The sequence below is a fragment of the Lathyrus oleraceus genome, chromosome 5 (genome assembly GCF_024323335.1).
Source record: "Lathyrus oleraceus cultivar Zhongwan6 chromosome 5, CAAS_Psat_ZW6_1.0, whole genome shotgun sequence".
NCBI lineage: Eukaryota > Viridiplantae > Streptophyta > Magnoliopsida > Fabales > Fabaceae > Lathyrus > Lathyrus oleraceus.
This window is the reverse complement of record NC_066583.1, coordinates 93,414,486-93,438,102: the sequence shown is the minus strand read 5'-3', so window position 1 is coordinate 93,438,102 and position 23,617 is coordinate 93,414,486. Positions and strand designations below refer to the sequence as shown.

Genomic DNA, 23,617 nt, shown 5'->3' with positions numbered 1-23,617 from the left:
ACCTAATTCCCCGAGCTCTTTGTATTATATTTTCATTTTTAATGCCATTAGAAGATAGTTTATTTTTTAAATTGAGTTAAAGGGTGCTAATAAAACTGAGATGTCTTTAATTCTCTTAATTTGTTATTTTTTTATTTAGTAAAAATAACTTATAATTTGACTTTTTTTTTTCATACTAGCTCATTCTTGTCAATTTTACTAACTGAGCTTTCACATGGAAAGAAGATGATATTCTACATGTGTGGATGTGAGTGTTTGTACTTTTCAAACGACGACTATATAGATGCTTGTGAGTTGAAATAATTGGGATTGCCTGGTGCAACCGACTCAAGCATGAGCACACATATATAATCAATAAGGATTATGCTTGAATGACTATTAGCTAGCAAGGTTTCCCCATACTCACATAAATTAAGATCGAAATGGTGGTGAAGTTCATGGTTACATGTTGGTGTCTAGGTCTTTTGTTGGGTGGAATGGCACAAACTAGAAACGAGAGTAGTGTAGTGAAAGTTGGAGCTGTGCTTGATATTAGCGATGGAACAGTTGGAAAGATAGGTTTGAGCTGCATCAACATGGCCCTCTCAGATTTCTATCTCTCTCATTCTCACTACAAAACTAGAATCCAAATCATCGTCAGGGATTCTCACAGGGACGTTGTTAATGCAGCTGCACACGGTAATCAATTACTACTTGCACCTCTTCATTATTCTTCGTCTCTCTAACTACATGCTTATGGTTTCTCTACGTTTACATCTCTGTCTGAATTTATTTGACACGTGAAAAATATAAGAGATTGAACTTAGCAATGGAAATGGAGTACAGAAACATCTAATAACGGAATAACGAATCTTGACAAGTAGCAACATCAACAAAACTAAATTCAACAAGGTTTTAATATATTCCGATTTAAATAATCTAACATGAAAGTTAGAGTAGAATTAATCTATCTAAAACATTATATTATTTTAAGAATAAAGGATAATGGAGATAGTTTTGTATGCAAATTGGTTGTTCTCTCTAAAATTTTAAAAAATATAAGTGAATTTTTTTATTTTTTTTGTTAACTCTAGAAAATAATAAGCATTTATTTCTTAGGTGTTAAAAAATAATATTAATTTGGTGTTAATGTTGGAGTCTCTTTTGGAGGTTGCCGAGAGTTTTTTGTACCGTAAAATAAACTCATTTTCTTGTAAGTATTTAAGGTTTTTGGTTGGGGCTAATACGAGGAGGGAGGACATTTAGGAGTCCTTAGTTAGGTTCTGCTTTTTGAAAAAATAGGTTTATGATTCTTGGAGAAGAATGATTATTTTGAACTCGGGTCAGAACTCTATCAATATTTTCTTCCTTTTTTCATGAAGATTCTACTATCTGTATGGAAGAGGATATTAGGGTTTCATAGACGATTTCTTTGGGGTGGTTCCGAAGAAGTGGTCAAGGTTGATTGGTTAAGTGGGTTGATGTGTGTAAGGCCAAGAAATTATAGGGTGGGGGTAGGTGTTAACAATATGAGGCAAGTTAACATGACACTTTTTGGTAAGTACAAGTGGTCTGATTGATTTGTTTCCTTCATGTGTAAGGTGGTTGATAACATGATGAATATTTTGTAGTTAGGCCGACTCCTTTGTGTGTGACTTTTAAAATGATGTTTCACATTTTAGAACAAAAGTCTTAGAAGGTGGCTATGATGCGGTCTTGGGTGGGTAATGTTAGGGTTTGGGATTTCAATTTAAGACACATATTGTTGTTTTGGTAGAAATAGTTGTGGGGTGCTTTGCTTATTTCTCTTAACGGGTTGCTTAAACATGATTAAGAGGATGCTTGGATTTGGATTTCTGATCATATTGTTGGTTTCACTTCCAAGTTAGTCTATGATCGACTCTCTACCATCTCTACGAGGAGATGGTAGGTCAACTCTTGTGATTCAGGGGTTGACCAGTTACTGGGAGTCTCGCGCACCGTCTAAAGTTGTGGTTTTTTTTAGGTATTATTGCATGATATGTTGGCAACTAGACACAAATATTAGTAAGAGTAGTATCTTTTAGAGTAGTGGTGGGGTGAGGTGTGTTGTGTGTCCGAGTCAAGTGGAGTCAGTTGACGATTTGTTTGTTTTCTGTGAGTTGGCGTATACTATTTGGTATAGGGTTTTTAAGTGGATGTGTGACCCTTTACATGTTCTTGAGTCGACATTAGAGGTGTTTTAGGTGTAAAGAAGAAAGGAGAAGGGGAGAGGATGACACTAAGCCTAACTTCGATCCGGACAATATAGAACATACGTGGTAATGTTATTTTTTGTCATAAAAATTCATCTATTAATCACTGAATTACTACGATGATATGTCTTTCTTTGAAGTGAGGTTACTCTCATTCTCTCAAATTCGACTTCTTTCTTCTAGATTATAAGCATAACCTACTCATGTGCTTAAACTTCTAAGAAATGTTGGGTGACTAGCTACCTTCTCCGCATCTATTGATGCTTTCTTTTGCCTTCTCGTCTTGTGACTTCACAAAGTTTCTTGTTTTTTCTTCCGTGCTGTTCTCTCCTTTTGTTTGTTTGGTTTTTCTTGGTTATTGATTTTCAACTATAATTTTGTGCGCAATTATCTTTTCTTTCTTTGTTTTGACATTACTGTTTGTAGTCTTGTATAGTTGACTTGACTTTACTACCATTAATATATATAAAAAAATTAGTATAAAAGAAGGATATAAAATGAGGTGGTTCATCTATGTGAGATCAAGGAGTCGCTGTCCTTTGCATTAATGCAATGCAGTCAGTCATGCATGATAATACATCAATCAATTCCTACAAGTAATTACTAATAGCCTTCATTGCAGAGACGTGAGGCAGTGAATACTCCAAAACATTTTTGTAATTAACTTACGCCACTTGCTATCTTCCTATTACACTTTGACTTCACTTATTGCAGTTACCTATTACATCACATTTTTTATGTCAAAGCAATTTCTCTTTTAATTAACATTCTAGGTTAAAATATAATTTTAATTAAAACATTACGACAAAATTTAATTAGTTTGATTGTTCTTGTTGGCTGTCCAATTCCTTACACAATACATTTCATTTCTCAACCACAAAATAAGATTTATTATTTGACATTTTAATATTATTTGACTATAGTTTTCGTATTTGACTTTAATAGTATTACCTAGAGGGTTTTAGATGGGTTTGACCAACTTGCATAATCCAGTCAAATTAACTTTCATTCATCAACAAAAATTGAGTTGAACCATTCTCTTTGTCTCTGTGTGTGTATATATACTCATATATCCATATAAGAAAACAGGATAATTATATTCATATATTTCTTATCATTAAACTTCAAGTCGTATTAAATTAATGTAACTCTTAAATTAAAAGTTCTTGTTTAATATAATAAATTTATAAAACTTATAAAATTTTAAAAGTGTATAATATATTTCATTCCATAATCTTGTTAAATTTCATATATTATTGTCGAATTTTAAAGTTATGCAATATCAATTAAAACTTTCAACTATGACTGACTTTCTTTATCCTGCAACTATATAGAGTTTAGTTTTGATCTTTTTAACTGGTTCAAAGATCGTTAAATACAATTTTTTTTTATGAATTATTAAATTTAAAAATGCATAAAATAAAGTAATTAAAGAGAATCAATAAGGATAAAAATATGACATTTCTTAAAGTACCATGTATATTACTATAATATTACATATTACGTGAAAATACAAAAATATTATCAGATTTTAGAGATATATTTTTGGATGCACTCCAAACACACATACCTAGACCAATTCTAAGTCATATCCTAGAAATGTGGTGTTTTTAGATCCGAAGATGAATTTTCGTGACCTGTCTGTAGATGCATCTCTGTAGCATATTGAATTAGAAACAGAAACAGACACTACTACAAAATAGACGTTTCGTAACATCCATTTGACAATGGTCTTCTTGTTAACCGTGGTAATAATTTATTTTGGGCGTTTTTTTTGTATTTACTAAAAGACATTTCACAACAATTATAGGTACCAACCGTAGTGAAAAGTGGGGTATGGTCATGCGTTTGAATTCTAGCACATACAGTTTTATTTTTTATTTATTATTAAGTCACTTTTCACCACGGTTGGAACTTTTATCTATGGTGAAAAGTGGTGTTTGATCATAAGTTCGAATCTTAGCACCTACAGTTATGTTTTTATTTATTTATTAACAGGCATTCAACAACGGTTATTAAAAGCAACTATTGTGATAGGTTGAGACATACAACAGCAGTTGTTTAAAGTACCCGTTGTGATAGGTTGAAACCTACAATTTTGTTTTTATTTATTTTTAAGTCACTTTATATAAGTGTGTTTATTGAGTTTCTTCACTGTTCTTAGACAAATCTTTATTGTTCATTTTATGAATATCAACGCTCAAGGCACTACCATTAGTGATCCGCGTGAAACCAAAAACTTAGATGAACTTCCAACTTAGATGAATTTCATCTTCTACGTCCAAACATCTTCCATTTAACATGTTAGACAATAGACTTCGATCTAGAGGGGGTGAATAGATCACAAATTAAAACTTTTGGCAATAACAGATTTTGAAATATGCACAGCGGAAACAACCTGAATCGAATCGTCTAACCGAACCTCTATCGAAAAGCTCAGATGTGCGTAAACGTACACAAACGTATGATAATGAACACAAATTGTTCAACAACGATTAATCACAAACAATTGAATGCAACATTATACATAACGCTTATTTCCAATGATCAAAAATAATAAAAACACAATAATACAATTTAACGAACACCTTGTGTGCAATCGATAACATTTGGAAATTTGCTTGGTTTTGTTGATGTTAAAAAACAATCACAATCAAATGGATTATTATTACACCAACAAGACCTGTTTCAAAATTCATACAAAAATAATTCCCAAATGAATTGATCAAATGAACAATGAATTCAACAAGTTACAAACACAAAATTAAAAGAGACAGAGACGGAGAGAGAGAGAGAGAGAGAGAGAGAGAGAGAGAGAGAGAGAGAGTACGCATAATTTGTTTAGGAAATTCCCCAATCAACCTCACTATGGGTACGTCTGCCCTCAATTCGAATTCGAATTGAGATATTTTAATAAATCTTACTTTGCAAAATGTGTGTATACAAGAGATGAAGAACTCTAACCCTACAAACCCTAGGTTTATTGTTGATTCTACCACCTCCAAAACCCTTGATCAATCTTGATCAAGTAACCAACCATGCCGCTTCAATTCATTTATTGTTGCTACATCCTTGCAAGACTCCCCTTGTCCCAAGGCTTTCACCCGACTGAGTTAACTCCAAGTGCATGATCAAGTAACCAATAATGTCGCTTCAATTCACCAATTCTTGTTACTACCTTGCAAGACACTCCTCTCCTCAAGGTTTTCACTCAGTTAAATTAATCCCAAATGCACACTTATTGAAACCCAAGATTTACCAACACGATCCACCTTTTCACGCTACTCCCTTGCAAGGCACCCCTTGTCCCAAGGCTTCCACTCGGTCGGATCCGAATTGCATAATTTTGTCCCAAACCTTCAAATCCTCAATGATCTTGAAGGAAAACCCCAACTCGATTTTCTTATTTGAAATTCTCAAAGTTCTCAACCCAATTTTCTCGGTACTAAACCTAATTGGGCGTTATCAACTCTAATCTAGATAATCACCCAAGAAAAAAAATGATTATATATAGTTTGATTATGCATATGCATAGAAGAGAGGTTGAAGATTATGAGAATGCTTTGAAATCCTGATTTCGTATAGGTTTTACTCACTAGAAAACTCTGTTAGTGATGATGCATGTATCAAGTATATATATGGGTGCAAGTATGAAGCAAAACGAATGCAAAAGAAATTGAAAAGAATGCAAAAATTCAAGATTTTAGGTCTATAGGTCGACCTATCAAAGTTATGTGTTGACCTATAAAGGTCTTGGGTCGACCTATAAGAGGCGGCACATGGATAGTGCCTACAGGCTTCAATATTGAAGCATGTGTGTCAACCTATGCATTCTATGTGTTGACCTATGCTGAAGAAAATCTTTTATAGGTCGACTATAGTCGTATGTATCGACCTATAAAGTGTTTTCACACAAAAACTCAATTTTTGATGCATGAATCCTTTCTAGACCTTTTCCAAACATGTTTACATGCTTCTTAATGCTAAAATGCATAATGCACACCTAGAATCAGTTGATACCGTCCAATGTACAAAAACGCTAAAGTTTCTCCTAGTTTTGGTATCATACAAAACATATTTAAATGGAAAGTTGCACTCACATGCTCCCCATTTTTTATGATGGCAAAACTTGAGATGAGACGATGCGTTTCTTTTCCATGAGAAGCTCTCCCCGAATGTGTGCATCATAACTTCATATACTTATCCCCCTTTGACAACATCAAAAAGAGACAAGACACACTATTAGCAGTATCACATATTCAATCTACAATACATATGCAATTGCAAAGATAAGAGGTGAACTCACATATACTTATCATACATGAGAACTTATCATACATGAGAACTTATCACACATGAGAATACACTATATTAATAAACAGAGTAATATTACATGATAACCATAATCATTCAAAAATAATAACCATAGTACAATCATTATCTGAAATTCAAACAGATAAGTAATATTTGCAATCCATAAACCAAAAAGCAAAAACAAACCAAACAAAATAAAGATGCATACTGACTCAAAGTATGATTCAACAAAATGCATGATGACACATGAGACCAACAGACATAATCTGAGATAATTCAAAACACTTCAACCAATCATCACTTCATCTCCTTCCACGTCCTCTTGGCATTGGTCTTTCTCCCATATACCAACCTTGGCCTTCATTATGATAGTGAGAATCCAAAAAGTCACACATATCACGGTAAAAAAATTCATAATGACCATAATCCGCTTCTTAGGCCGAGATCAAGTGATTAATCCTAGCCAAAACAACAACACGACTTTCGTTCGTATTAGTCAGTAAGGACACTAGACTCTCTGTCACATATGAAGCAAAAGCCTCAAATTTGGAATCCTTAGTGGACATATGCTTCTGCATCAGACGAAACTTCTCCATTTGTGCAGCTTCAAAGGCATCTCGCCTTTTACAATTTTCAACATACCTCCCGTCTTATCTCATTTGCATATTTTGAAGCATTGTCATGATAGAGTACATATCAGCAAAATCAATACCAAAATCGGTACCATGATCACCTCCTTGAGGAGCATCTTGCATTGTAGCATCTCTCTCAGGAACATCATCATGAACTCCCATAGGTTGCTCATCATCCATATGAGCTTCAGTTGTATACTTACCACATTCAACTAGATCATCAAAATTGTAAACCTTTCTGCCATGCTTACCCATGCGTAGATACTACACCCGACGATTGATGTCCCAAAAGTAGTTCATGTTAGTCAGTGTTTGTTGAGAAAATTCTTGAGACGGACCAGGAGATTTATAGGTGATATCCATCATGCCAATGTCGAAGTGGCTCAGAATCTTAGCAATCATAGAGACATAGCACAATAAAGTCCCTTTGTTGCATTCTTTGACAACAAACATGTGAGATACAAAGTAGTGAGGCCAATTTATTTTGACCTTGTGCAACAGAATGTATACCAAATGAATCTTAGCAAAGTCAATTCGCGAGAATCTTCCATTCTTAGGCCACAAGGTATGAGATACCACCCATAACAGAATTCTTGGCACCATCTTCAATTGATATGTCGTAATAGGATCATAATATTCCTCGGAGTGAGGAGCCTTGGGTAGCTCATTCAAATGAATACCCCAATAAAAATTTACATGAGTGTTACCATCCGTTATAAACGGGTTAGCCTCATCATCATCGTCAAGATCAACCACCGTAATACCAAATAAGGATGTTCATAGATCATTAGTAAACTAATAAACCTTGTTACTTATAGAGAACTTGAAGCAAGATCCTTGCATATCATGTAGCCCAGAATAAAATACAGGAATAAGATCCTCATTATAATCCTGAGCCTACTGCGGGAAATAATCAATTCGTTGATGCTCAACAAGCTTAACAACATCAGGTATATCCAAACATCCAACCGTAAATCAACTTCCAAAGATATTGTTTCACAAAAATCCGGTTTTTAAGTTTCAACTCAAAATCCTTGACATATTTGTTTGAAATCAAAGTAAATGGATTTCTAATAGCAGTTGCAGACGTGGTAGCTTTACCATTGCCCTTAGCATCAACTTTGATCTTGGAGAGCATATGAGCCATGGAAATTGTTTAAATGAATTGTGCATACCATGTGTTTGATGAAATGTTTGAATGAAAAGTGAATGAGTATGAGAGATTTATGAATACCCACACACTCAAGCAAGACACACAATCACATAAACACACAAAAAACTGACAATACACTACAAACAAGTGAAAAATTGGATTTTTGGTGAGTTTGGGCGAATAAGGATTTTTTATGAGTTTTTGTGAAAGAGATTTATGAAAGTGGAATATTTGAGTGGTAATGATATGAAGTGAGTTAACCAAGCAAGATATAATGAGAATTGAAGGATTTTCAAGGTTCAAGATGAAATGAATATTTTTGAGAAACTTTGTGCATGTATAAGAGTGAAGGAAATGAAGAAAAAATGACCAAAAGATGAGGTTATAAATCGACCTATGGACTCATGTGTCTACCTATCAAAGACACAGGTCGGCACGTACTGAAGCGAAAAGCCGAGAATTCAGAAAATCATTTTATGTGTCGACCTATCCATTTCATGTGTCGACGCATACTAAAGGAATTTTGACAAATTCAAAACCTTAATTTCATGAGTCGACCTATACGAATTTCGTGTCGGCACATAATATCCAAAACTTGGAAAATTGGACACTTGTGAACTTGGAATGACTTTAAGGGCTCAATTTTACTCATGCATTAATAATTGGATGAGAGACACATGCTTATGATAATTTTCATGGTTTGATAGCTAAAATCCTGCAAACATGCAAATGTAGGCATGAAATTATAAAAGATATAGATCAAATGTGAAGAAATTAGAATAAGATCACTATAAACATGTAAAATGAAAACACACATTGGTTACACTTGAAATTTTCGGAAGTGAACACTTATCACATATATAATACACATAACACATCATATACCTTTAATAAATAAACAGGTAAAAGAAATACTTATTAACAAAGCAAGAAAAAGATTGAAACGATATTACCTCATCGTACGAATGACAGAGGATGCAGTTGCATTCCACAAGGAACTCTCGAGCAAAAGTTGGAATGAATGCAAAACGCGCCATAAACACAATCGAAACCAAAACACTCTTACCACTTTTCTCTTTGTACAAGTACTTGAAAGTGCGATTAATAATATATTCAAGAAGATTATTGATTATATGATCATTTGAGATTTTCCAAGTGAAAAGAAGATAGTCCACTACAGCTGGACTTTCAACCTTCCCATTTTCACAATTGTTATCTTCTCATTTCTGATATTCCACCGCACTAGGCTAATCAATTCCTTTTTCGGTTTCTTTAAGAATGTCTTCTGAAGATATACATATATCATGAAAAGAAACACCTACCCCAAAATTTCTCGGATAGAAAACATTAATAATAATCAACACACTTTTACCAAATAACGAAACACTAAAAGTTAACCTCCTTGATAACAAAATCCATATTGCTTGCCACATAGTTAAAGCAATAAGGAGATGTCAGCCATGTTATGCCTTGAGATTCCACAATAGAGATCACATACTCTCTTCATAGAGCCAAGACATTTATCCTGCAAGATCAACAAGAAGTGTTAGATACCCAATCTTCATTGGGTTCTTGAGGATTGTTGAAACCTTGGTTGCATTTAGGCAATCATTGGAAAATAAAACATCTTTAGAAACAAAGAATCTCCTAAAATTGCATTTTCAATAGTGTAATCTTTCTTGTAACAATAAATGACAAGATAAGTTTTACCCCATGTCGTCATCATCGGATTTCTTGTCATTTCTCGTTTCACAATCACTTTGCTCAATGGTTTGAGGACTTTGATCTTGAAGTGTTTAGAGCAATAGACTTCATCTCTACTTCCTTGACTTTACCTTTCTCCTTCTTCACATTCTTTTCATACTCTTTTTCATGTTTTTCTAAGCAAGAGAGTTCTTCCTCATGTTCTTCCAATTTTCCAAAGAAAGTAGTGAGATCAAGTAGTTTAAGATCACTTGCCTCTTTGATAGTGGTGACCTTGGGTTGCATTCCCTATTAAGGCATATCAAAACCTTATTAGTAGAAATATCAATGGAAATAGGCTTACCTAGTGCATTCAATCGATTTGATAACATAGCTTTGGCGGTCTCACAGTTAGAGACACAGTAATATTCATCAACACCAAGTGCAGATGTTAAAATATTTTGTACCATCCAATCATGTGACCACAATTTCTTATCATTAGCATCCCATTGTGCTTTCGGTTTAGGTACAGTAACGCCTTCACCATTGGTCATAGTAATTTCATTAGGACCATTCATGATGGCGTTCCATATACCCTTATCAACCGAGTTGACATGAATATGCATACAAGCTTTCCAATAGACATAGTTTTTGCCGGTGAAAATTTGTGATCTATTGTATGCTCCCTTAGGTTCGGTATTCATTCTTCTAAAAAGAAAATCTTAAGCACAAAATTAACCGGAGCTCGTGATACCACTTCTTAGACGATAAGCTTCGATCTAGAGGGGATGAATGGATCACAAATTAAAACTTTTGGCAAAAACATATTTTGAAAATTTTTATGGCACAACGGAAACAACCTGAATCAAATTGTCTAACCGAACCTCTATCGAAAAGCTCGGATATGCGTAAAGGTACACAAGCGTATGATAATGAACACAAACTTTTCAACAATGATTAATCACAAACAATTGAATGCAACGCTATACGTAACTCTTATTTCCAATGATCATAAACAACAAAAACACAATAATGAAATTTATCGAACACCTTGTATGCAATCGATAACACTTGGAAAATTTCTTAGTTTTGTTGATGTTAAAAACCAATCACAATCAAATGGATTATGATTATACCAACAAGACTTATTTCAAAATTTATACAAAAATAATTCCCAAACAAATTGATCAAACGAATAATGAATTCAGTAATTTGCAAACACAAAATTAAAAGAGATTGAGAAAGAGAGAGAGAGAGAGAGAGAGAGAGAGAGTACACAATGATTTGTTTAGGAAGTTTCACATTCGACCTCTCTATGGGTACGGGTGCCCTCAATTCGAATTAGAATTAAGATATTTTAATAAATCTTACTTTGCAAAATGTTTGTATACAAGAGATAAAGAACGTTAACCCTATAAACCATAGGTTTGTTGTTGATTCTACCACCTCCAAAACCCTTGATCAATCTTGATCAAGTAACCAACCATGCCGCTTCAATTCACCCGTTGTTGCTACTTCCTTACAAGGCTCCCCTTGTCCAAGGACTTTCACCCGGTTGAATTAATCTCAAGCGCATGAACAAGTAACCAACAATGCCACTTCAATTCACCGGTTCTTACTACTACCTTGAAAGACACTCTTTGCCTCAAGGTTTTCACTCGTTCGAATTAATCCCAAGTGCACAATTGTTTAAACCCAAGATTTACCAAAATGATCCACCTTCTCACGCTACTCCCTTACAAGACACCCCTCGTCCCAAGGCTTTCACTAGATCAGATTCGAATTGCATCATCTTGTCCCAAACCTTCAAGTCCTCAATAATCTTGAAGAAAAAACCCAGCACAGTTTTCTTCATTGAAATTCTGAAAGTTTTAAACCCAATATTCTTGGTAGAACAACCTAATTGGACGTTATGAACTCTAATCTAGATGGTCACCCAAGGAAAAAATGATTATGTGTAGTTTGATTGTGCGTATGCATAGAAAAGAGGTTGAAGATGATGAGAATGCTTTGAAATCCCGATTTCGTATAGGTTTTACTCACTAGAAAACCCTGTTAATTATTATGCATGTATCAAGTATATATATGAATGCAAGTATGAAGCAAAAAGGATGCAAAAGAAATTGAAAAGAACGCAAAAATTCAAGATTTTAGGTCTATAGGTCGACCTATCAAAGTTATGTGTCGACCTATAAAGGTCTTGGGTTGACCTATAAGGGGAAGCAAATGGAAGGTGCCAACCTATGCATTCTATGTGTCGACCTATGCTGAAGAAAATCTTATATAGGTCGACCTATAGTCGTATGTGTCGACCTATAGAGTGTTTTCACACAAAAACTCAATTTTTGATGCATGAATCCTTTCTAGACCTTTTCCAGACATGTTGACATCCTTCCTACTGCTAAAATGCATAATTCACACCTAGAATCAGTTGATATCGTCCAATGTACAAAAACACTAAAGTTTCTCCTAGTTTTGACATCATAAAACACATCTAAACGGAAAGTTGCACTCACATACTACACTTTATTTCTCCATTAAACCAAGCTTGAAAATATCATTTCTTCCATAAATAAAACTTAAAAACATCATTTCTTTCTTTAACAAATTTCAGAACTTCATCACCTCTTCTCTAACTTGAATGAGACAAGGAAAACATGGATTCAAGTTAAGAATATTAGTTGTTGTTGTTCTTGTTATTCTTTTTGTTGTTGTTGTTGTTATTGTTATTGTTGCTCTTGTTCTTGTTGTTATTCTTGTTGTTGTTATTATTATTGTTGTTCTTGTTGTAGTTCTTGTTCTTGTTGTTCTTCTTGTTGTTGTTATTATTGTTGTTTTTTTGTTATTCCTGTTATTGTTGTTCTTGTTGTTCTTATTTTTGTTCTTGTTGTTCTTACTGTTGTTGTTGTTGTTGTTCTACTATTGCATTTTTTTATTTTATTAAAAGACATACAACAACGGTTGTTTAAAGTAATTGTTGTGATAGGTTGATACATACAACAACGGTTGTTTAAAGTCATTGTTGTGATAGGTTGAGACATACAACAACGGTTATTTAAAGTAATCGTTGTGGTAGGTAGCGTGCTACTTGACTTATAATCACGGTTGCACAACCGTGGTGGAAAGCACCATACATACAATCACACCTTACCTCGCAACAATTAGTTCAGCATGGTGGCATCCTTTTTCCAACCGTTGTGATAGGTGTTTTTCGTAGTAGTGAGAAAACCAGAAAGTTGTATTTTGACAAAATAAAATTACCATTCATAACATAAAATCAACATTAAATAGGTGATGTTAACATAAAATCAAACATTACATTTCAATATCTAGGTGGACGCTTCAACATCTTCACAATATTTTCGATCGATCTTGAAGTCGTCGCTTCCACCTCAATCGAAACTTTTGTTTCGAAACAGAAAAATGTATTTCATATAGATCTTGCATCTTCATTCGTCTTGAGCTCATAGTTGTTGAACTCAATCTTGCTTCGTTGTTAATTGACGGTGAACGGTACTCGAGTTTCATATTTTTCGATTATCTCTGTAAGGTAGGAGATTATGCACTCCGTATTACTAATCTACAAAAGGGGTGTACTAATTGATCTTAAATTCTCGTCTGGGTGTCGCGCTAAAAATGAGACATTTGCGACATACCAAATGATGTTCATTCGCGACATTTTCTGTTTGCACAAGACATCATAGAAGATCTTATATTTATAGTAGTTGTAGACAAATATGAACCTCAAAAGTTCTATCTTGTATCAGTGGAGGTTTTAGAGATGCATTTCCGGCCATATTCTCTTATTCCGGAGATACATCTCCAGAATATCCACTTAACTCCTCAAATATAAATATATTTGTTGAAAAATATCCGGAGATTCATCTCTGAAATAAAATTTTGTTTTACTCTGGAGTGACATTCATTTGGTGCGTCATAAAATGGTACAAGAGTGTGTTTAGAGATGCATCTCAAAATCTGATGGACATTTTGAATTTTTCATAAGGTGTTTTTTCACCACATAGGGTGGAATAAGAAATTCTAAAAAGTTTTTTTTAATGATTTTTTTGTGTGTAAAATTTCTACTATTACATTATTTACAAACAAACACTAATGGTTAAATAATTATAAATAAATAATGTGTACATTTGCGATCTATTTAAACTCCATCACTCAATAGGAGCAGTCACAAAGACATATGCCAAAGATATCCAACAAAAGAGGAGAGAAATAAAATCAACCCCATCAGTAGATACCTATTATGGAACGCTCCACATCCAGAATTAAAGTATGAATAACTTCTAGATTTAGCATGGAACCACTTCCACAATGAAAGTGAAATATTCCTTGAAAAGATGAGATCGATATGTGACCTCGAAATGAGCATCTCAATCAAATGTTAAATAAAGACTAAACATGTGTTGCAAGGATACGGGTACTGGTACAGAATACATCATTTTTAGAAAAAATTAGGTACGGGTACACGAGTAGAAATCCATATGTGCTTCGATTTCTCTCAGCAAAAGATGAAGAACTTGGTTATGAAAGGAGATTCAATGCAATGGATTGAAGTTTAGGGATTTAAGATCCATAAGTTATCCATCATTCCTTTGGTTTCAAGATCCACCGATCTTGCAACGAATCAAATCGGCCAAACTCTACATCGGCACTTGAAAAGCCCATTAAAAAAAGTCTAAAACTATACCAATAGAAGAAAAAAAATTTGTTCGTGTACCTCATATGTACCCGTTTGAGTACCGACTTAAAAAAAATAAAAAAATAAATAGGTACGGTGTCGATACGTACCATACGAGAACCGTACGTGTACCAGTACCCGGTACCGGTACTTTGCCTAAAATGGAGTACTCGTGCTTCACAAGACTAAACTATATCTAAAAAAATCCTCCCAATGCAAAAAGACAAAGAAATACTATCAATAAGAGTGTGAATTCTCGACGGGAGGATTACTCTCACTCCTACCATCTAAAAATCCCAAGTCAAACAATGATTGCGAACTTGCAAGTGACAAAAATGATGATCATCTTATTCGACCTTAGAAACGCAAAATGCACACAAATTAACAATATTATTACCTAAAATAGCCTTCTTCCTTTAAAAAAAAATATTGGTGCATTGAGATCATATCCTAAAGAAAAGAAATTGTCAAGAAAAAAACTAGAACATTAGTGGGAATCCATATATTCTACAAACTTGCCAAAAATTGAATGACCTCTTCTGAATGAAAATCCCCTCACAGACAGCCTCAACAAGAACATAATAAGTATAACTAATTGAATACATGGTCGAAAAGTCATGCTTCCACCATCACGAATCCTCAACGTGGGATAACATTATCCCATTATGGTTGTAACTAACTTCTGCTCCCACACGAACATGCATTTCCTCCACTTCAAACTCCAGATCTACACGCTCATGTCCCATGTCCCCATACCCTATCAAGGAGTCCATCTAATTTGAAACCTGAAAGTCCACTACCCATCACCTTAACGACACCAACACATAATTAATCTTAGATGGAATTAGTACTAGACCGAAGAAGAAAAATAACTTTCCATCGAGACAGAATGGACATGAATACCCCAAAGAGCCTCTCAAGTGGTATAAGGGGTAAATGGACTCAGTTTGGAAACAAGGTCTTTTGTTTTTAGGAAAAGTATGTGGGAATATTAGAGGCTTGAATAGAAATTTAAAAGGTAGGAGAATTCTCTGTGGAAGAGAGAACTTTGTATTTTTGTTTGATTTAAAAATGTAGGATTATATCTATATTTATAGTACTATAAGGAGAACTCTAAACACACTAATTCTAGAGAGTTCTCAACTCTAGAAATTCCAAGATTATTCTAGAAAATATTAAAACTCTAAGAAATATCTAGACACTCTAAACACTACAAAAGTTTTCTAGAAACATTACCCAAAATTAACTAAGTCCATAATGACTAAGCCCAAAAACCAAATAATAAGGTTAGGCCCAAATCAAGTTTAATATTTCAACATCCCCCTTAAACTTGATTTGTGACTCCAAGCATACTCTTTAGCTTCACGAAAGTTTCCAACTTGAGTGACTTGGTGAAAATGTCGGCAGCTTGATCTCTAGACATCACATACTTCAACTTCACCTCCTTCTTCTCGATGCATTCTCTTATGAAGTGGTAACGGGTGTCGATGTGCTTACTTCTTTCATGAAATACATGATTCTTTTCCAAAGGATCTTCTTGTGGTTTCTTTAACCCTTTCAACAAACTCCTTAGCCAAATTGCATGATAAACGCATGATGTGGCAGCGACATACTCAGGTTCACAAGTTGACAGTGTGATGATAGGTTACTTCTTTGACATCCAAGTGAAAATAGTATCTCCCATAAATAACCAAATACACAAAAGAATTAATGTTGTTTTGGTTTTTGGTTACTTCATAAATCCCTTCAATGCTCCTTAGTCGTGGTGTCCTCTCACTTGAGCTTGTTTCATCCAACCTTAGTGTCGGTGAGACAAGTGGTGTAATGTGTTCCTCTATCATTGGTTGTTCCATTTTGTCTTCTTCTTCAAAGTAAGGAAGAAAATCTTACATGTCTTCTTGAACACTTCAATCGTAACAATCTTCTTCTTCGAACTCCACATCACGGCTTATGATGATCTTTCCACTATTTGGATTATAGAGTTTGTACCCTTTTGAGCTTGAGTTGTAGCCCACAAATACGTACTTCTCACTTTTGTCATCAAGTTTTGTTCTCTTTTCATCTAGAACATGGGTATAGGCAAGCTTCCAAACACTTTGAGTTTAGAGATCTCAGGTTTCCTTCCACTTCATGCTTCTTGTGGTGTCTTCTTGTGCACGCTTCTTGTTGGGGAATGATTTTTCATGTAAACCGCACATACCACTGCTTCAGGCCCAAAACTCTTTTGGCATCTTCTTGCTTTTAAGCATGCTTCGTACCATGTTAAGTATGACTTAATTCTTTCTCTTTGCTACTCCATTTTGTTGTGGCGATCTTGGCATTGTTAGTGGGCAGATGATTCCATGGTCTTCACAATATTTGTGGAACTCATTTGAAGTGAACTCTCCTCCTCGATCAATCCATTTTGTTGTGGCGATCTTGGCATTGTTAGTGGGCAGATGATTCCATGGTCTTCACAATATTTATGGAACTCATTTGAAGTGAACTCTCTTCCTCGATCAAATCCTATGGCCTTAATGGAAAGGCCACTTTCTTTCTCCACAAGGATTTTGAAATTCTTAAATTTTTCAAACACTTTTGACTTCTCCTTCAAGAAATAAACCCATGTTTTTTTGTAATAATCATCAATAAAGAGGAGAAAATATTTACTCTTACCAAAATAGTTTGAATTGATTGGTCCACAAACATCAGTGTGTATGAGCTCTAACAGCTTTGTCGCTCTTAACATTGATTCCTTTTGAAAGCTTTTTTGGAATTGCTTCCCAATTAGACATCCTTCACAGAGTTGGTCTAGGTGGTTTATACTAGGAAAGCCTCTCATAATCTCCTTCTTTGACAAACGTTTTAGACTATCGAAGTTGAGATGTCTGAATTGTAGATGCCATAGCCACTAAGAGTCGGTATAGCAAGCCTTGAGACACTTTGCCACATCATTTTGAATGTTCAAGAGGAATATTCTATTCTTTGACATAGGCACCTTAGCAATCAAGGTATATCCATAATCTCTTAAGAAAAGACTATGTTCTTTCAAGTGGATGTCATAACTTTTCTCTAATAATTGTCCCAAGATCAAAATATTATTCTTCATGTTAGGAACATAGTAGACATTGGATATGAATTGATGACTTCCATTTTTCAAGCGTATAAGAGTTTTACCTTTGCCTTTGACTGGTATTTTTGAGTCATCTCTAAATGAGACATTGCCATTTGTCACTTCATTTATCTATACGAACATGCTTTGATCGCTGCACATATGGTTGTTTGCACCGGTGTTGAGGTACCACTTGTTTCTTTTCTCTTCAACTTGGTTTTGAAACGCGAGCAGCAAGGTTTCTTCTTCTCCGATTTTTTCTTCTACAAAAATTAGCTTTTTCCACAACCTTCTTCGAGAATCTACATTGAGATGCGTAGTGACCGATCTTGTTGCAGTTGAAGCACTTGATTTGTGATTTGTCGCACCTTGGCCAAGAACTTTCTCTTCCACGACCTCTTGTTTCTTGTGGATTCCAAATTTTTCTCCATTGTTGAGGTTGTTGGAGTAGTTGTTGTAACCGCCTCTTCCTTCTCCTCCATGTCCTTGTCCACGTCCACGATCTTGGCCACGACCTTGTCCTCTTTGGCTCTTATAATTCGTATAGTTTGCTTCCTTTACATTGAGTTGTAGTAGTTGCTTCATAGTCTCCTTTTGTTAAATTTTTCTCTTTTGTTTTTCTTCATATGCTTGTAAGGAACCCATGAGTTGCTCAATAGTCATGGTCTTTAAATCCTTATTTTCTTCAATGTTGGTAATAATGAAGTCAAAATTTGGATTTAAAGTGCGAAGTATTTTCTCCATTTCTTTTAAGTTGATTGACTACGGCCAATACTTGAGAAAAATAATCAGAAATTGACTCAGACACTTCCATAAATAAATGTTCAAAGTCACCTATAAGAGTTTGAAGACGAATCTTTTTCACCTACTCCACTCTTTTGTTGCAAGTTTGAAGCTTGTCTCATGTTTCTTTGGTCGTCGTTGCGTTGGAGATCTTCTCAAATGTATCTTCATCCACTGATTGATAAATGAGGAAAGGAGCTTTCTTGTCTCCCTTTCTTGACTTCTTTAATGTCTCATTTACACCTTGGCTTAATGAGACTTCATCTTTCTCCTTGAAACCTTTCTCAATGATATCCGACACATTTTGAGCTCCTAGTAGCGTCTTCATCTTGATGCTTCAATTATCATAGTTGTTCTTTGTGAGCATCAACGTTGGGAAAGGAAAACCTCCATTCACCATCTTTTGAGGACCTTGAAGCTCTGATGACACTTTGTTGGAAATAAGATCTTTTGTGTTTAGAAAAAATGTGCGGGAATATTAGAGATTTGAATAGAAACTTGATAGGTAGGAGAATTTTTTGTGGAAGAGAGAATTTTGTATTTTTGCTTGATTCAAAAGTGTAAGATTATATCTCTATTTATAGTACTCTAAAGAGAACTCTAAACACATTAATTCTAAAGAGTTTTTAACTCTAGAAATTCTAAGAGTATTCTAGAAAATATTACAACCATAAGAAATATCTAGACACTTCAAACACTACAAGAGTTTTCTAGAAATATTATCCAAACTTAACTAAACCCAAAAATCAAATAATAAGGTTATGCCCAATACAAGTTTAATATTTCAACAATTCATACCTAACTATAAACACACCATGACATAAAGTAGGATTCATAATTTTAATTATCAATTATTAACAAAATTAAGTAATTAATACAAAAATAATTTTGAAATGTGTCTAGATTTTTTTTACATTACTTATATTTATAAAAAATAATTGTGATAAACAGCTTTGGATCTTATAAAAAATGAGAAAGTAGAAGCAATCATGGGACCAACAACAACAATGGAAGCAGATTTTGTGATTCAACTCGGAGACAAAGCTCACGTGCCCATTGTAGCATTTTCTGCAATAAGCCCTTCACTTGCATCACTTCAAAGTTCATATTTTTTCCAAATATCACAGACTGATTCAGCTCAACTGAAAGCCATCACCACAATTATTCAAGCTTTTGGTTGGAAACAAGTGGTCCCTATTTATGTTGACAATAGTTTTCGTGAAGGACTCATTCCCTATTTAACCAATGTTCTTCAACAACAGAATATTCAAGTTCCTTATCTTAGTGCAATTTCTCTTTCAGCCACAGATGATGCCATTACTCAAGAGCTTTACAAAATAATGACTACTATACCAACTAGAGTATTTGTTGTGCACATGTCACCAACTCTTGGCTCTAAACTTTTTACCATAGCTAAAAAAATTGGGATGATGGGTCAAAGCTATGTTTGGATAGTAACTGATAGTATGGCTAATTTATTCAATCCATTGGATTTAGATGTCTGGGAATCAATGGAAGGAGTAGTTGGTGTTAGGACTTATATTCCAAGAACAAAAAAGCTAGATGATTTTAGAGTTAGATGGAAAAGAAAATTCATGACTGATAATCCAACTCTTGTTGACACAAATTTGAACATTTTTGGAATATGGGCTTATGATGCAACAATTGCATTAGCAATGGCTGTTGAGAAAGTTGGTTACAATGAGAGCAACAACACATCAAGCAATTATTACTTACCTGAATTGGAAAGGCTTGGGATTGCAGAAAATGGTGAGAAATTGAGGGAAGCTTTGTCAAACACTAGATTTAGTGGTCTTAGCGGTGATTTTAATGTTTCTGATGGGAAGTTACAAGCATCAACATATGAGATAATTAATGTGATTGGTAATGGTGAAAAGAGGGTTGGATTTTGGACACCAAACAAGGGTTTGGCTAGAAATTTGGATACAGAAGACAGAAACAATAATAGTACATATTCTAGTTCTAAAAATGATCTTGGAACTGTCGTATGGCCAGGGGAGATGAACTATATTCCAAAGGGATGGGAAATTCCATCTATAAATGGGAAGAAATTAAGGGTAGGAGTTCCTGTAAAAAATGGAAATAACTACACTCAGTTTTTGAAAGTAATCCAGGATCCTAGTGACAATTCAACAAATGCCACTGGCTTCAGCATTGATGTCTTCAAAGCCGTGGTGGAAGCGTTGCCTTATGGCTTTCCGCAATACGAATTTGTTGCATTTGAAAAGCCTAATGGGGAGATGGCAGGAACATACGACGACTTAATCTTTGAACTCTATCACGGGGTACTGTCTTTTTCTCACACATTTTTTATCATGAGCATCTTTCAATACTCTTGATGATTTCTTACTTTCTTGATTGAAATGAATAAAAGAGTGATTTTGGATTTGACAGAAGTATGATGCGGTAGTGGGGGATATAACCATCATTGCAGACAGATCCAACTATGTTGATTTCACAATGCCATACACAGAATCTGGTGTGACAATGATTGTTTCGATGAAAGACAGCAGGAAGAAAAATGCATGGGCCTTTTTGACGCCATTGACAAGGCAACTTTGGGCAACAACAGCTTGTTCATTTGTGTTCATTGGATTCGTTGTTTGGGTTCTTGAACATAGAATAAACAGCGATTTTAGGGGACCGCCCTCTCATCAAATCGGCACAAGCTTATGGTTTTCCTTCTCGACTATGGTTTATGCTCATAGTAAGTCTCATCCACTCATCACAGACACACGCACACACAACGAGCCTTATTGCTAACTATCTCATTTTGATGACAGGAGAGAAAGTGGTGAGCAACTTGGGTAGATTTGTGGTGGTTGTATGGGTTTTTGTGGTTCTAATTGTGGTTCAAAGTTACACTGCAAGTTTGACTTCACTCTTAACAGTTAACCAATTAAGTCCAACTATTACAGATGTTAACCAACTTCGAAAGAACAAGATGAATGTTGGCTATCTCAAAGGTTCTTTTGTTAATGGAATCTTGAAGAACTTAAAATTTCAAGATTCTCAGCTCATTGCTTATCAATCAGCTGAAGAATGTCATGAGCTTTTCATGAAAGGAAGTGCAAAAGGTGGCATTGATGCTGCTTTTGATGAAGTTCCTTATGTTAAGCGCTTTCTTGAAATTTATAGTTGTTCAAAGTATGTCATGGTTGAACCAACGTTTAAAACGGGCGGTTTCGGCTATGTAAGTTGTTTTAAATCTCTCTCTTTTTCTTGTATATCTCTTCAGGCCCTAATAATCTTATATATTTAACCGGTATAACCGAAGTTAGTTCAAATCCGATTTATTCATAAATCGGAAATCTCACTGGTTCGATCACATGTATGATTTTGTAGGCATTCCCAAAAGGTTCACCTCTTGTTGCAGACATTTCAAGGGCAATCCTTAGTGTGACACAAGGAGACAAAATGAAAACAATTGAGAATGCATGGTTCAAAGAAAGTAGCTGTCAAGATTCTAATACAAAATTCTCATCTGATAACAATCTTGGACTTGAAAGCTTTTGGGGTCTATTTCTCATTGCATGGATTGCTTCCCTATCAGCACTCCTAATATTTTTTGTTACATTCCTATATCAGCACAAACATATTTGGTTAAACAGTGATCCAAATGCTTCAATATGGCAACGAATTCGAGTCTTGGTAAGGATATTTGATCAAAGAGACTTGAACTGTCACAACACATTCAAGAAAAGTGAAATTAAAACCGAAAGGATTGTTAGTCCTCGTGATGACGATTTAGGTTCAGTTGAGGCTTTTCCAGGTACACATTGTCCTCCTAGTCCATCTAGCCAAACTGAGTCAAGTGTTTCGGTTTACGGCGATTTTAGTGCCGACCATGGTAGTGCTAATCTACATAGCTGTGCAGCATATGGTGAAAACACAGAAATGGAGGTTGTACAAAATACTAATCCGGAAGTTGAACCTGTGAACAACATGACAGAATCTGTAAGTGTAACATCAAGCTCCTAATAATTGTATGGATTCAAGTTTGTTTGACAAAACTTCTTTTATGTGTTCCAAGAATTTACTGTATCATAAATTATGTTACTATTAATAGTTGTCTCATTATATCTCTACACATTTGAATTTACAGAAAGTGTAAATGTGACAAAACAATATGCTTAGTCAACATTGAGAAACATGTAATAAGTTTAAGTAATGTCTAAACTTGTCACGGATGACTAGCTTACTCGATATATCAACTACATTATCTGAAGTATGAACCTTTTCAAGTTATATTTATCAATATGAAAATAACTCTATGATTTTGTGAAACCTCACGTCAATATGTTTGGTCCTGACATGATACATCCAATTGTTTGTCAAATAAATGACACTCTAACTATCACAATGTAATTGAACTCCATCTTGCTCAACACTCAATTCTCTCACCAATCTTGTAAGACATAAGACTTCTTTGGCAATTTCACCTGCCACTACGCATTTTGCTTCCGTATCGACATGACCACTATGGATTGAACAATAATTTTCAACAAATAGGTTCTCCTGCTAAAATAAAGACATCTTTTTAACAATAATTTTCAATAAATAGATTCTCCTGCTAAAGTAAATACCATCTTTTTAATGTAGCTTTTGATCTCAGGATTAAGATCCTCGATGTAGGTTCTGAGAAGCTATTGATCTCAGGATTTAGATTTTCGATGTCTTTGGGGATTCAGCATTAGTTATCAATCAGATCAAAGGTGAATGGAAAACTCGTCATCCGGGTTTGATTCCATACAAAGATTACGCTAGGCGGTTGTTGTCTTTCCTTGATAAAGTTAATTTCCATCACATACCTCGAGAGGAGAATCAAATAGTAGATGCTTTAGCCATCTTGTCCTCTATGTACCAGGTAAATTTCCATAGTGAGGAACCTCAAATCAGAATCAGACGTCTGGATAGACCTGCTCATGTATTTGCAGTAGAAGAGGAAGTAGACAATAAACCATGGCATCATAATATTAAATGTTTCCTCCAGAGTCAAGAATACTCAGCTGGGACATCCGGTAAAGATAA

General features: G+C 34.7%; 1 protein-coding gene across 1 annotated transcript; it reads left to right on the top strand.

Annotated features, from left to right (window-relative positions):
• Positions 1-300: 300 nt before the first annotated feature.
• On the top strand, positions 301-22,757 carry LOC127087820 (glutamate receptor 2.8). The gene is made up of 5 exons (XM_051028740.1): positions 301-678; positions 19,517-20,871; positions 20,981-21,293; positions 21,370-21,779; positions 21,932-22,757. Exons 1-5 carry the CDS (start codon positions 423-425, stop codon positions 22,565-22,567), a joined length of 2,970 nt encoding a protein of 989 aa, XP_050884697.1. The 5' UTR covers positions 301-422; the 3' UTR covers positions 22,568-22,757.
• Positions 22,758-23,617: the final 860 nt, after the last annotated feature.